The 14,057-nt window shown below is 42.6% G+C and overlaps 2 protein-coding genes across 10 annotated transcripts in view; one reads left to right on the forward strand and one right to left on the reverse strand.

Annotated features, from left to right (window-relative positions):
- grhl2b (grainyhead-like transcription factor 2b) overlaps positions 1-8,509 on the forward strand; it is a 33,456-nt gene extending 24,947 nt beyond the window's left edge. For all 5 annotated transcript variants that reach the window (XM_088600824.1, XM_088600823.1, XM_088600822.1 and 2 more), the window contains 7 exons: positions 498-582; positions 1,110-1,249; positions 2,483-2,520; positions 2,992-3,083; positions 3,503-3,588; positions 4,342-4,406; positions 5,047-8,509. In XM_088600824.1, the coding sequence (XP_088456950.1) occupies positions 498-582; positions 1,110-1,249; positions 2,483-2,520; positions 2,992-3,083; positions 3,503-3,588; positions 4,342-4,406; positions 5,047-5,161 (621 nt within the window). In that variant the 3' untranslated portion in view covers positions 5,162-8,509. The remainder of the gene's footprint in view (positions 1-497; positions 583-1,109; positions 1,250-2,482; positions 2,521-2,991; positions 3,084-3,502; positions 3,589-4,341; positions 4,407-5,046) is intronic.
- A 2,958-nt stretch (positions 8,510-11,467) lies between these two features.
- The window catches only part of LOC148651040 (neurocalcin-delta), a 96,281-nt gene continuing 93,691 nt past the window's right edge, over positions 11,468-14,057 (reverse strand). For all 5 annotated transcript variants that reach the window (XM_088600828.1, XM_088600832.1, XM_088600829.1 and 2 more), the window contains one exon: positions 11,468-13,334. The gene's annotated coding sequence lies outside the window, so the exon portion shown is untranslated. The remainder of the gene's footprint in view (positions 13,335-14,057) is intronic.

Below are 14,057 nucleotides of genomic sequence, written 5' to 3' on the forward strand. Positions count from 1 at the left end.
AATATGCTTACTGTATTTTAATTAGTTATATTGAAATCATTGAATGATTTTTAGTGAAAGGAAAGTTTGGATACTGATGACCTGAGCCTGATTAGCACTTTTTTTAAAATAAAAAATATAACTTGGCATCTGAATTTTGGAAAACAACATTGTAAGCCAATTATTGTGGCAGAAACAGAGCCATTCACGAGTGTGGAAGACTTTCTGGGTGACAATCCTGCAAACCCTTATCCCAGCACACTTGTCTGAACGGGGTCTTTGTGCCCTGTGATCGAGCAGATGTCCTCAAGAGTACTTTCTGAAACTGAGCTGTGGGGATTCCCCATTCCCTGATGCAGCTCATTGCTTGCTTGGCTAGAGAGGCAGGCTGGGACCATCAGTGATCCAATAGGATTGTCAAAGTGCCCCGCCATCATGCCAACCCCTCTTGAGACAGTTAGCGTCATGCTCTGTGAAATGCCTTCCTCACTCTTCCTCCTTCATTATCTGAACACCAGGGGGCAGAAAGGAAAATCCGCGATGAAGAAAGAAAACAGAACCGCAAGAAGACAAAGGGACAGGCCGCCGCCCAGTGTAATAACAGTAAGTGTCAGCCTGGACATACTGTATACACCAGGGCTCCCCATCCAGCTAGTCCCTAGGCCACCTGTCTCTAAAGATCTACAGATCCATTCAGCAAAACATCGGCTCAATTAAGAGGACTGTAATCCTTAACGGCTGAAGGGTACTCGAATTTGTGGACCCAGCTGATTTCCCGATGACTGAATTCAACAGTTCACCTGTGACTTTGATGACAATGAAAGTGGTCCAGGTTTGTAGTAATGGCGACCTGTAACACCTGGTGGACTGGGGACCTGCCAGACCAGGGCTGGATATGGTTCTTGGACAGCCGAAGTGTGGCTGTATGGTGAGAGCTAGATTAACACCAGGGGGGCGAACAGCAGTCTAACCACAGCAGGCTAAGGTTCCTCCCACTGACCTGCCAGAGCTTCACGAGACCGTCCGACCACGAACGGGACCAAATTGTGTTAATTTAATGAGAATTCTGCAGATTCAGAAAAACCTTTCCGACAAGACTCACCTCCCTCTCCCCCTCTGTGTGCGTTCAGCCAAAGAGGGGGCGCCGGGGGGCGGCCCCGCGCTGAGGAAGGCCGACATCACCTACTTCAAGACCATGACGGACCTGGACTCGCAGCCGGTCCTCTTCATTCCCGACGTCCACTTCGGGAACCTGCAGAGGAGCGGGCAGGTGGGAGCTCGGGCGGGCTGTCTTATCATGCTTGTCTTCGATTCCTTCTTCATCGTCTATACTACTGCAACTCTTACTCCTCCATCTACTACTTATACTACTGCTGCTACTCCAACTCTTACTCCTCCATCTACTACTCCTCCTACTACTTATACTACTGCTGCTACTCCAACTCTTACTCCTCCATCTACTACTCCTCCTACTACTTATACTACTGCTGCTACTCCAACTCTTACTCCTCCGTCTACTACTCCTCCTACTACTTAATACTACTGCTGCTACTCCAACTCTTACTCCTCCGTCTACTCCTCCTCCTACTACTTATACTACTGCTGCTACTCCAACTCTTACTCCTCCATCTACTACTCCTCCTACTACTTATACTACTGCTGCTACTCCAACTCTTACTCCTCCGTCTACTACTCCTCCTACTACTTAATACTACTGCTGCTACTCCAACTCTTACTCCTCCATCTACTACTCCTCCTACTACTTAATACTACTGCTGCTACTCCAACTCTTACTCCTCCGTCTACTACTCCTCCTACTACTTATACTACTGCTGCTACTCCAACTCTTACTCCTCCGTCTACTACTCCTCCTACTACTTAATACTACTGCTGCTACTCCAACTCTTACTCCTCCATCTACTACTCCTCCTACTACTTAATACTACTGCTGCTACTCCAACTCTTACTCCTCCATCTACTACTCCTCCTACTACTTAATACTACTGCTGCTACTCCAACTCTTACTCCTCCATCTACTACTCCTCCTACTACTTAATACTACTGCTGCTACTCCAACTCTTACTCCTCCAACTCCTCCTCCTACTCCATCTACTATTCCCACGACTGATTCATCTTCTCTGGACTGATTCCACTGAGAAACGTTCTTTGCCTCTGTCCTGAAGCCTCCCATTTTACTGAGCCAACAGGGGGCTCCGCATTTTCAGTTCATGGCAAGGAGTGTGTGTCATTCAAATTGGCAAACTCTGGTCCATTTTGTTGATACCATTGACGTCGTTTAAAAACCCTTGTCAGTGATTGCTGATTAGTGACCCTTATAAGTGCCACCAGACCAGGCTTTAATGAGAACGTATTTTACATGCTGGTAAACATAATGCTTTAAAAAAACGATTGGCAATCGAGGAAGAATGTTTAGACTACCCAGTCTTCCTAAGTTGTCGGTGTGTTTCGGGTGTGGAAATTAGATTTTTGTTTTTCATTGCAGGTCTTTGCTTTCAACACAGAAGAAATGGAGAGAGAGGGGTAAGCTGTGATATTGCAATTTATATTGCAATTTCTTTCTTTTTTATTAGAGCACCAAACCCCTAAAAATCACTATATAGTGCTTTAGATCCACTCAGGAGCTCCCTGAATGAGGATTCACTGTAAATCTTCCATTCATTTTCAATAACAGCTTTCGCTCTGGAAGAGTCATGGTGAGGCAGATACTCACCCAACAGGCACAGCCCACATGGTGCAAAGACATCTTAGCCCATTCTAGGGAACAAACATACACAAATTGGGAGGCAAGTTCACGCTAGGAGAGCATGTATTTGGACCTTTTCTCTGGCGCACTAGGAGAAAGCACATTTGGATTGAGGGAGAACATGCAAACTCCACACAGAAGGAGCCCCAATCTACAGCTGAATGCAGGAAACAAGAGCTGTGAGGAAGAACCCTTACAGTGTGCCACCTTATCAGCTATAATGTCTGCGCAACCATTTTGTGTTTCAGTAGTGTGTTGGTGAAGAGAATGTTCAGATCGTCTGAGGATGACTACGGTCCTCCACCTCCAAAGCAGATCAAAGAAGAGATGCACAAGAGAGGTGTGTTGATTCTAAGGAATCGCCTACATGCCTTGCGTCGCTGTAAGCAAAGGAGTTTCTTGAGCTGTGGGAGTGGAGTACATGAGCGAAACGCTCTACGGGATAGCAAATTTAGAACTCTAAAACACAAGCTACCTAACCACGAGGTCCCAGCTTCCTTCCAGGAAACAACAGCGATCCCCGAGTTAATTAGATAATAACTGCCAATCAGGCTCGATAGGCTGAATGGCCTCCCCGTGTTCAGAACCTTAAGTGCTGGAGAGTGTAACCCCCGTGGAATAAAACTCTTATCACATTAATGCTGCTCCTGCAGAGGCAGGTCCTCTGGGAACAGAACTGTTTGTGCCGTCACCGATTTATCCAGCCGAACAATTCCGAGCTCCGACCCTGACTGCCGGTCTTTTTTCCTGTCTCCTCAGTTCTCCTGTACGTACGGAAAGAGTCCGATGAAGTATTTGATGCTCTTATGCTCAGGTCACCCACCTTAAAGGGCCTGATGGATGCAGTAAGTACAGTACATGTTCTGGCCCCGACAACATTAGAACATTACTGACAGATCCCACACGTGTTCCGGCTGCTGTATTTCTGACTTTACTTGAGATAAGTATACAGTATGAGTACACCTTATAATAGTTACTTTTTTATCAGAAATTGCATCACACGTCACATGTTATTAAAGTCCTTGTTATGTGCACTTGTTGTTACCGAGAGAGCATATGTCTATTATGCTCTCGGATGAGACGTATAACCGAGGTCCTGACTCTCTGTGGTCATTAAAAATCCCAGGGCGTTTCTCGAAAAGAGTAGGGGTGTAACCCCGGCGTCCTGGCCAAATTTCCCATTGGCCCTTACCAATCATGGCCTCCTAATAATCCCCATCTATGAATTGGCATCATTACTCTGCTCTCCTCCCCACTGATGGCTGATGTGTGGTGAGCGTTCTGGCGCACTATGGCTGCCGTCGCATCATCCAGGTGGGGCTGCACATTGGTGGTGGTGGAGGGGAGACCCCATTACCTGTAAAGCGCTTTGAGTGGAGTGTCCAGAAAAGCGCTATATAAGTGTAAGCAATTATAATTATTATTATTATTATAATTATTATTATTATTACACCGACAGGATGACTTCTATAGAACTTGCTCATCTTCTCTGCTCTCGCCTGACGCCTGTCTCTTCCAAGGATCTTGCCAGAATATCTTTAGCAGCTGGGTCCATCAGAACTGTATTTACTCCCTTTTTTTTTCCTCGTACCTGCCAGATATCGGAGAAATACGGCATCCCCCTTGAGAAGATGGCTAAAATCTACAAGAAAAGCAAAAAAGGGTAAGAAATTTGACAACTTGGAGACACCTGAACATCCAAGGTCCTGCTGAAGGCATAGTCCATGATGCGTGACCCCAGCAGGTGAAAGAAAGATGTATTGAGTAGGGAGCTGGCAAGAGCACGTCTCTTGTAGGAAATGTTCTTCTTTCTGCAAACCTTGTCCCCACCAAAATGGGAATTGATATTGTGAAACAGCCCCTTTCCTTCCTTAATCCTGCACATTGGTGGTGGTGTAGGGGAGTCTCCATTACCTGTAAAGTGCTTTGAGTGGAGTGTCCAGAAAAGCGCTATATAAATGTAAGCAATTATTATTATTATTATTAATCCACGCTCACTCCTGCTTTGGAAGGCAACATCATAAAACCCACACAGGCTTGAGACCGTGCAAACTCCACACAGAAGTCTTTCCAGCTTATAATCGAACTCGGGACCCAGTAGCTTAGCTGTGAGCTGCGCTGTCCACGTGGTAACATCACATGTTTCACAGAATGATTCTTGTAAACGGATACTTAGACAGTCCTGTGTGTAACTGTTCACAGATTGTAATAGAAAGCACTGTGTGTGGGGAATCTTAAAAAGATTGTATTGAGTATACTCCAGATATCTCTGAGAACTTCTGTTCATTTTCTTCCCCGTGCAGCATCCTGGTCAACATGGATGACAACATCATTGAGCACTACTCTAACGAGGACACTTTCATACTGAATATTGAAACCTTCGCAGATGCTTACAAAGTGACTCTGATGGAAATCTGAGAAGCTCTAAGCATGCCGACCAACTTGGTCAGATATCACAAAGCGAGGAAGAAGAAAGAGGATCAAATCTTGAAACCTGTGGTCCCCAAAACGGTGAGCCAGCCTCCTTCCAACTGTAGGAGGAGGGAGACTTTCAAAGGAATGGACCTCTTAAACTAGCTAAACGTCTTCTCCACCCGCAAAACACTACTGTTGCTTCTACGGAATCTATAAAGAGCGAGGCTGAGAATGGAAACCGTGGTGTGTGTGATGTGCCTCCCCCCTCTTCTGATCATTTTGTCGAAAGAAGAAGATGATGATGAGTGATGAGAAATTACTGATACCGGCACCCACACACCAGATCACTGAAATGCTTTGTGTGTTTTAACAGGGTAAAATGTAGCAGTAGAGTAAACCTCTGTCTGAAGGTTGTTTTATTTTTTATGGGGAAAGCCGGAAGCCTGAAAATTCCGATGGAAACTAAATGAGTCCAAGGAGAAAATATGCACATCCTTTTTGTCTTCAGTGACTTTCACTGCAGAAATGTGCCTCCGACCTCTTTTCACCCCGTCTAGTCCAATAGATTTCTCCCGGAACCTCAGAGTGACCTCTGACTTGATCCTTCTAGTTATGGGTGATTTCTGACATTACACTTCCTGTCCAGGAGACAGTGATGTTTGCGCCACCATCACATCGACAAAACTCTTTCTGAACTGTGTGGCGCTTACAGAACAATTGAGGTTCTCTGTGAAGATAGGCGTGATCCTTCTTTCTTTTAAAGCCTGAGATTTACATAGAATATATCTGAAACAATTTTAGATTCAGAAACATTGCTGTACGCAGACAATCATGTTGACTGAATTTGGGATATCCCACTGGTTGATTGCTTAAATTCCGTTTACATATTAACTTCACAAGAGGTACCTTTTTAAAAAAAAAAATCTTCACAGATTTGTAACAGTGGTAGTGTCAAACCTGTTGCCCTATAAACATCATTGACAGGTCCTAGATCTCGCCATAAGCTGTATTGTAATGGGTCCATTGCCATTTGATTTTTTCTTTAATGGTAATTGTCTTATCCATCCATTTTCGTACTGCTTGATCCAATTCGGGATCGTGGGGGAGTGGGAGAACAAGCAACAGGTGCAAGGCAGGGCCCACCCTGGACGGGACATCAGTCCATGCAGGGCAGACAGATACAAAATCAGACAGAGACAGAGACACTAGGGCCAGTTTTCCCCGAAGCCACTTAAATGTCTATGGATTGTGGGAGTAAACTGGAGCACCCGGAGCACCAGGAAACACACGAACATGGGGAAAACATACAAACCTCACACAGATAGCAATCTCAGGAACTGAACTTCAAGGCAGCAATGTTAACTGTGGTGCCACCATGTGCTCACAAATAGCACCTAGTTCAACATACATGTTTTGTTCTAGACCCACAACACAGCCTAGGAATAGTAGTGTGATGTGCTAATGACTAAATGTGTTTCTGCTGAGGGCTTCTGCATTTATAATAACTTTTGAAAACTGGGCACAGCTTTTAATTATAAATTCAAACCTCTGATATCTTCAAATCGAGTAGATGTGACAGTACCTCCTTGCTCATTGCTTTAACTGCTGAAATGATAGAATTCGCCTCTGTGTGGAAAACAAAGCTGACTTCAGCTTTATTTGGGTTGAGGCGCAGTGAAAATACCATTGATAAAGGTTGCTAAAACAGAATTATACTCCCAGAAAATCTTTTTCTGGATGAAATTATCTTTGATTTACATGGGCCAATGAGACTTTGGTTTTGCACTTAATTGAACCTGCCCAGTGGAAAAGCCCAGGACGTGTGTGAGTAGAAAGGCATCAGAGTGCTGCCTGTCCGCACAGCCTGACCTTCTACCCCTTACAAGACGTGACACACACAGGGCACTTGCACTATAAAACGACACAGTCGCCTGTACTTGACATGTAAGCGATCATCGTATTCATCCAAGGGCTGATTTCGTTTCATAAAACCTATCTTGATAAATTGTTCTATCACTTTTGTGAAGTTTAGTTTTTTTTAAAATAAGCAACAGATGCTATGTTATGACACGTTGCTCTGTAAATGCGAGAGAATTGGGAACTTTTAATGTATAAATGTATGTATACAGGAGTTTGTCTCTGTCTTGTAAATACAAGGTGAATGTATCTTCTATTGTTAAAAAGTCAAAGGCAGTCCTTATATTTTCACAAGTGTAGCAGTGTTAGTCTACCTACAGTAGATTAATACCAAAGTCCACCCAAGCAGTGTAGTGTAATTTTAAACTGTTTCTCATGGGAAAAAAACCTTTTGATTTGATACTTTGAAATGCCTTTCACTAAGTTAGGTTAAATATGTGAACAATGCTGTCACTATTTTTGTAATAGTAATGTATCATGTAGCCAATGACACAATGTCCATCTCATGCGACTTTTAAATGCAGTTGTCGCTGCGATCATGAATTAAACAAGCGGTCGGTTCTTAATTCAAAGTTAAATAATTTTAAGATAAGTCGCTGAAGGGGATTATTAACATTTTACCACAGCTAATTAAGACACAACCAAACAGGTACATGCCTTCCTCTGCTGCGATATCTTCTTTAAACACGGTACTCAGTAACACAGTTAAAACAGGACCTCTCCATGGCCATCAGGAGATTTCCACATGGAAATCATACTGCAGCTTAAGGACATACATGTTCTGTAATATAAGCACAGCACTTAACAAAATGTATACTGTATTCATTCAATGTGTTGGGTCTATGTTTGCTGAGATCTGTTAAGCATTTAAGAGTCACTGAGGGACCCAAAAGGTGCTTTTGAGTCGGCAGTGTCAGCTACAGTTCTTCTCACGCTGTAGCTGACGAAGACCATTCTGTCACAAAGCATACTGGAGGTTTGACTTCGCTAAATTCACCTGGAACCCCTTCACCAAGATATTTGCAGCTCTTGATCGAATATAACTTGGGCAATGGAACTACCAAGAAATGTATGTATTGTGGATTAAGAAAAGGACTCTGTGCGGTGAATATTGTCCCCGTTTATCCTTGAAAACTCGCTGGTTTGGATTTCAGGCTACTCTACAACGTTGGGCACTACATCACAAGAGAGGCATCAGGGCAAAATGACAACATCGGTCGAAAAAAAAGACATGTAAATATCAAACCACTGCCCACTCTGAATCTTTTATCTGCCAAATGTCACGAAAAGCTGTGGTATGTTTATGTTGTATGCTGGGAATCGCAGTTGTTAATAATGTGTTGCAAAGCCGCTGGTTTTGTATTGTTGAACATAACATTCATTCATTTTGTACATAGTCTTTTTTATGAGGAAAATAAATATTTGTATCTAAAATCCCGGATGGTGGTGCAATTTTTCTCATTCACACGCACACACACACAAAATTTGGATATTTACTGTGTACGCCTGTAGCCTGTGAAAAACCCAATCAGCTTGGATTCTTTCTCACAATCATCCCCCCCTCTACGATAGGGCTGAAAAATGTCAGGTACTTTGGATTGCGTACAGTGTTCTTATAACATTCCAACAAAATACTGTAACGCATACGGCCACCAGTGAGCGTGTAAGAGCCGGCTTACCAGAGCGGTGACGTCACCGCCCTTCCCTGCGATAGCAGGACCCACAGCCGCTGGGCTGGGCTGGGCTGGGGGGAGATCTCTCTTTAGCTCAACAGGCTGGGTCCCTGTTGAGTGATGCCGGAGGCCCGGGTTCGAGTCCCCGACGGTGGGGGGCCGACCTGATGCGGCGGCGGCGAGGGCGCCCACGTGAACCCCGAAGCGTTACAATACTACCAAAGCACTTTCAACTAATAAAAAATTGCTTCACTTGCTTGGTTCAAGTGTTTTTCTGGAGCAACCCACCATCCCATCTTAATGATGTGCGAAGGACTCACCCACTTCGCCTTGACGGAAACGGTTATTTGTGCTGTCAGACATAACATTTCCACAAAGAATGAAAGGTTTTATTGGTCTTAAGACTGGACTGATATTCCAGAAGAGAACAAATTGCTTTGAGCACCGAAGTACTAGTTTCTTGAGGCGATGGGTTTAAAAGACACCTCTTCGTGCAAATTAAGTTCCAACTCTCTTTGTGAGAACTGTGGTTACACATGACAGAGCTATCCTTGTTTTATGCACAAGGATCATGCTAGCTTTGTACAACAACAAAAAACAGAACCAGAATTATTTATATAGCTTACCACCTGTATATGTTTTCTTTTGTTCAGGAAACATGGAATCTTGAGTGCCAGTGTCTAACAAAAAAAAAAACGAATTGAAAAACTAAAAATCGCTCTTCAGCGATGTTGCAGTGATCATTTTCTACTGTGTTCATGATCCCAAGTCATCCCAGCTTGGACGTGTCTTTTTTGTTGAAGTTGGGGGGGGACAAAAATGTAAACAGTTGCATTTTTAGCTCCTAACAAGACTCCGGCGCGTCTGCTGGAATTGTTTTGGATGAAAGGAGCCATCTGGAGCTCGCAGGTCAGCGCTCTCCGTGCTGTTACACTCCTGCCCCCGCTGGGTCTCGGCTTTTCACCGTACGAGCTGCAAAACCCCACGTCCTCCCTGCCGCTTCTGCGTGCTGCACCCAGGGAATCGGTGAGCTCAGGGACACTGAGGAGGGAAGGACAGAATACACCCAACGATCGGACGAAGCAACAGGGGCTGCGGTCCCCTCAGTTTCCAATGGGCCTCCTTTTCGACGTTTCATCTAACCTCTCGTCATTCATTCCGTTTCCGAAGACCCATACCTCTCCGCCCCGTCTCGTTTGCTCTTCTGGAAGCCCTTGGCTAGACGGGACCCTGGGCGGGCATTCCGTTTCGGGCATCAGAAGAAGCCCTGGTCCACATGGAGCGTCCTGGCGGATTAGTAGGATGGACGCCGAACTGTAACGGAGCTGTAAGCCACACAGCCGATCCATTCATATCCTGCCTGTGCAAATATACTGTATCGTCTGTTACAGGAAACACGAGTCCTCCCTGATTGAGGCTGATGATGCACTCTAACGTGCAGCTTTCCCTTTTAAAAAGCCAACCATATTGTAAAAGGTGACCATTTCCCTTCACTGCGCTTAAGTCCAAACAAGACCGCACACCCAACACTGAGGCATCATTCAGGGGTCCTGATGAGGGCTTATTGTTAATTAATATTGATTGTTAATACTCTTATTAATTTGATTTTAGTACTGATTTTAATACTTGTTAATACAGTAGAGAGAGTGTGCACCAAGTTGATTTAGTTACTTTTACACTATTTCAGACACTGAGCTGAATGTTTCACAGAACATCCTTCAGACCTTCTTGGCTTTTGCTCAGCATTAAAATTGATAACTAAAAACAAAACTTCCAAAACGCTACACTTCAATTTGCTGTAAAGACATTAAGTGTTGTGTCTAACATAGTCTAAAGTGTTCCCGTTTCTCCTCTTAAAGTTTTATCATGACCTTCAGTACACTAGCACAGTACCGCTATAGTTTTTTCAAGGTTTTAGAGTTCATTTGTTGCTGACAGTTTCCCATGACTTGGATCAAGAACCCCCCTTCCTTTACCATGCGTTTACTGCTGTCTGCTTTGACCCTGACTACAAACACACCCAAACAGCAGTTCTCTCTCCAGTGCACCCGTTTTAAGAGGAACGGGGTGCACACTACACCCATGCCACAGCATCAATGTCATGTGGGTCACATTCACCAAGGGCTTGACATCGATATTCAGTTAATGGCATGCTATGTCATGTCTCCGATTTCACCCTCAAAGGGGTGTACATGTATGTGCATTTGGAAAGCATTTCATTCAACAAGTTGTCTTTATCAACAATGCCCTTCATGTGAATTCTGAAGCCTCTGATTCTTTGCCCCATCAAGAGAATACTCTATGAGTAGAGGCTCAATTCCAATGCACGTCTTTCATGGGGAGGTCTCACTGTATTAAATCACACTGAAGTCCTGTGACCATTTTTGAACTGAAGAACACATACAGTAAACGTTATGACTGGATCGGGGTGTATACACCATGCTGCTATTAATACAGCACAAAAGATCATCCCAACCAGTGCATTTACAATAACACTGGGACCCATGATCTGCGTTTGATTGTACATTGCCACAGATCACTTGTGTCTCTGGCATTTCATTTCATCACTAGCTGATCAGCCTGAAACATTTCTTCCAATGAATAAAAAGGTCAACAACATATCCAGTACAAAATCTAGAAAGTGAATGTATGACTGTTATAACTTCATTGGACCTACTGTAGAGGTAACATAAAACATAAAAGACAAAGAGGCAGAATATTTGAAGGTTTCAATGTTGGTTTATAGGATAAAAGAAATTCCTATGTTCAAAAACTACAATGTCACAAAAAACAGATTACCATACAAAATCTACAAAATGTAACAATTACAAACATTTTGTTCGACAGATAACAATTGTTACAGTATAAATTTATACAATACTGGTTTGTATTTTTGGCACTTGACCACATGATGCGATTGTGTTAAATACAGAAATATTACGCTTGATACCCCATTTGCAAAAAAGCATACAAATGCAAAAAAGTCATTGCAGCAGTTGTTATGTTTTGGGTTTTACTCTTTGTTAGAAAACAGCAGTGGCTGAAAACATTCAGTTTTTCTGACTATAGCAGTATCTCACATAACCAGGACTGGACCTGTGAAATCCAGTATAGGGGATACATCCCAGATTTTTTTTTCCAGGAAAGGAAACAGCTAAAAACTTCTGTGTTCCTGACAAACCAGTCTCTTTCATAAAGAGTTAAGAGGACTGACTGTGAAATTTCACTGGTTCATGAAGCTCTTGTTCCTCGCCTTTCATATATTGGTGTCTGAAGTGTCATTTCTGAACGTCAAAGTCTATTTCTGCTTGCCAAAACAATTTTTCCTTAATCTTTCCTTAACTCTCAAATGTGTGGTGTATATATGTATGCATATAAAGTATACAAATTGTTTAATTGACAAACAGCGTACTATATATTAAAACCAATTGCATGCGTGCCATTCAGAACACATCAAACAGCTGAAACTAAAATAATTTAAGAAATTATCTTCAGGCTTAAGTTTAGTTTAGTTTGAAAAGATATAAGATATGTTCATGACAAATTCATGCTTGCCCATCTCTGCTTTAACATCAAAGTGCTACCCTGCGCAGTGGCATTTATACCTGAAGTGATAATGAAAACCCCACCTAACGCAAGTTAATATGCACTTTTCTAACAATAGCACCATTGTGCTTTAGTAAAGAAAAATTAAAGTGAAACAATTGTGTCTTGGTAACTAATTGTATTTTTGTGGTAGTTATTTTAATTCAATGGCAAACAAAAAAACAGTTAAACATTTTTACACCTTATGACAAGGACTATCCTGATCCTTATTCAAAGCACAGTATATACACACAATTCTACTTCTGTAAGCAGACAAATATCAGATTCATTGCTGGCAACACCTGATGTTACTTCCAGAAAGAATTGTTAAATCAACAGCAGTAGGGGTTAATGTGGTCTTCATCAGAGGATAACCTGTAAGACTACTTGCCTGAGACACAGAGTGTACAACAGCAGATGCATAGTTAAATGCATGGTCCACTATTTTTTTAAAAATAGTTGACATAACTCCAAAATGTCCTGCACAATGCAAATATACTGGTGTACATTAAGTTTATGGTAATTGGAAACAGAAATTACCACAACTGATAATTAATTTTTAAATACTTAAAATGAACTGCTTTCAAAGTAGTAAATAATATCATCCCACAGACTTATATACAGGTCTACGATATCATGTATATAAATATCTATTATCTTTCTTTTCGTTCTCTCTTTACACACACACACACATATACGCATGCACAAATGTGTAATTGTACCGTAATGACTGCAACACAGCAAATTCATTCCAATATTACGTAAAAATAAAACTCTGGCGCTTTTGTATTTTACCCAATGCTTCTGACCTGGACAAAGCTTTGTCTTTTTCTCTCAGCTAAAGTAGTAAGGGTTCCCTGCGCAGCAGTCGGCAGGTGAGGACAGGTTATGCTCTCTCCATGCTCTTGTCTTCAGTGCTTGTTTGTAGTTTTTCTTCATCAGTTCCCTCCAGGGAGGTGGCAAAAACCCAACACAGGCCCGGAAGCTAACCCAAACAAGCACTGAAAATAAGAATATGGAAATAAAGGGTTAAACCATTTTGCAGAGATTAGGATCAACAAGTGCAGACGCGTGGGCTCATCTGAAGCTTGCCGACTCCCCCCCAGCTCTGCACTTCTAAATTAATGCATTCAGCGTTAAATTACGGCTGCAAGGAGCTGCACTCTCAGCCTGACGAGTGCAGCTCTCATTCTGAGGGGCAGGGATCCTGTCAGGCTCTTGTGTGGAATGACCTGCCACCCTAAAAAAGAAAGCCAGTTTCAACTGGTCACGACCCTAAAGAAGAATATAACTCAAGGGGTATTTAAGCTGTTATCAAGAAATAGTTAATCTTGCCTCGTAATTAGTAACATTTTAAAACGATTTATAAAAGTAGCTGTATTTTTTCATTGCACTAAATTAAATTCGGCAGCCTATTTCGTCTACTTCGTACCACATTTACTGTATGAAACCAGACCAAACAATCTTACAGTTCACAGTTATCTGAGCCCATGATTGCGAGCTTAGGTTTGCTAGTTTTAGTTTTTAGAAATCTCTGGTAAGGTGGTACAATGGAATGCATTTGAAATGCCCATGTATACAACTTTAAAGTTTTTTTTTTATCATAGTACTTCGTCAAAGATTTCTCGAAGTATTAAAACCTGAGGAAAATGCTAAATAAGGCAACGCAAGGCGCAAGGATTCAGTACTGGGAATAATCCAACTTGTTTCTCAAAGGCGTAAAT

The sequence above is a fragment of the Lepisosteus platostomus genome, chromosome 12 (genome assembly GCF_059453375.1).
Source record: "Lepisosteus platostomus isolate fLepPlt1 chromosome 12, fLepPlt1.hap1, whole genome shotgun sequence".
In the NCBI taxonomy this organism is placed as follows: Eukaryota; Metazoa; Chordata; class Actinopteri; order Semionotiformes; family Lepisosteidae; genus Lepisosteus; species Lepisosteus platostomus.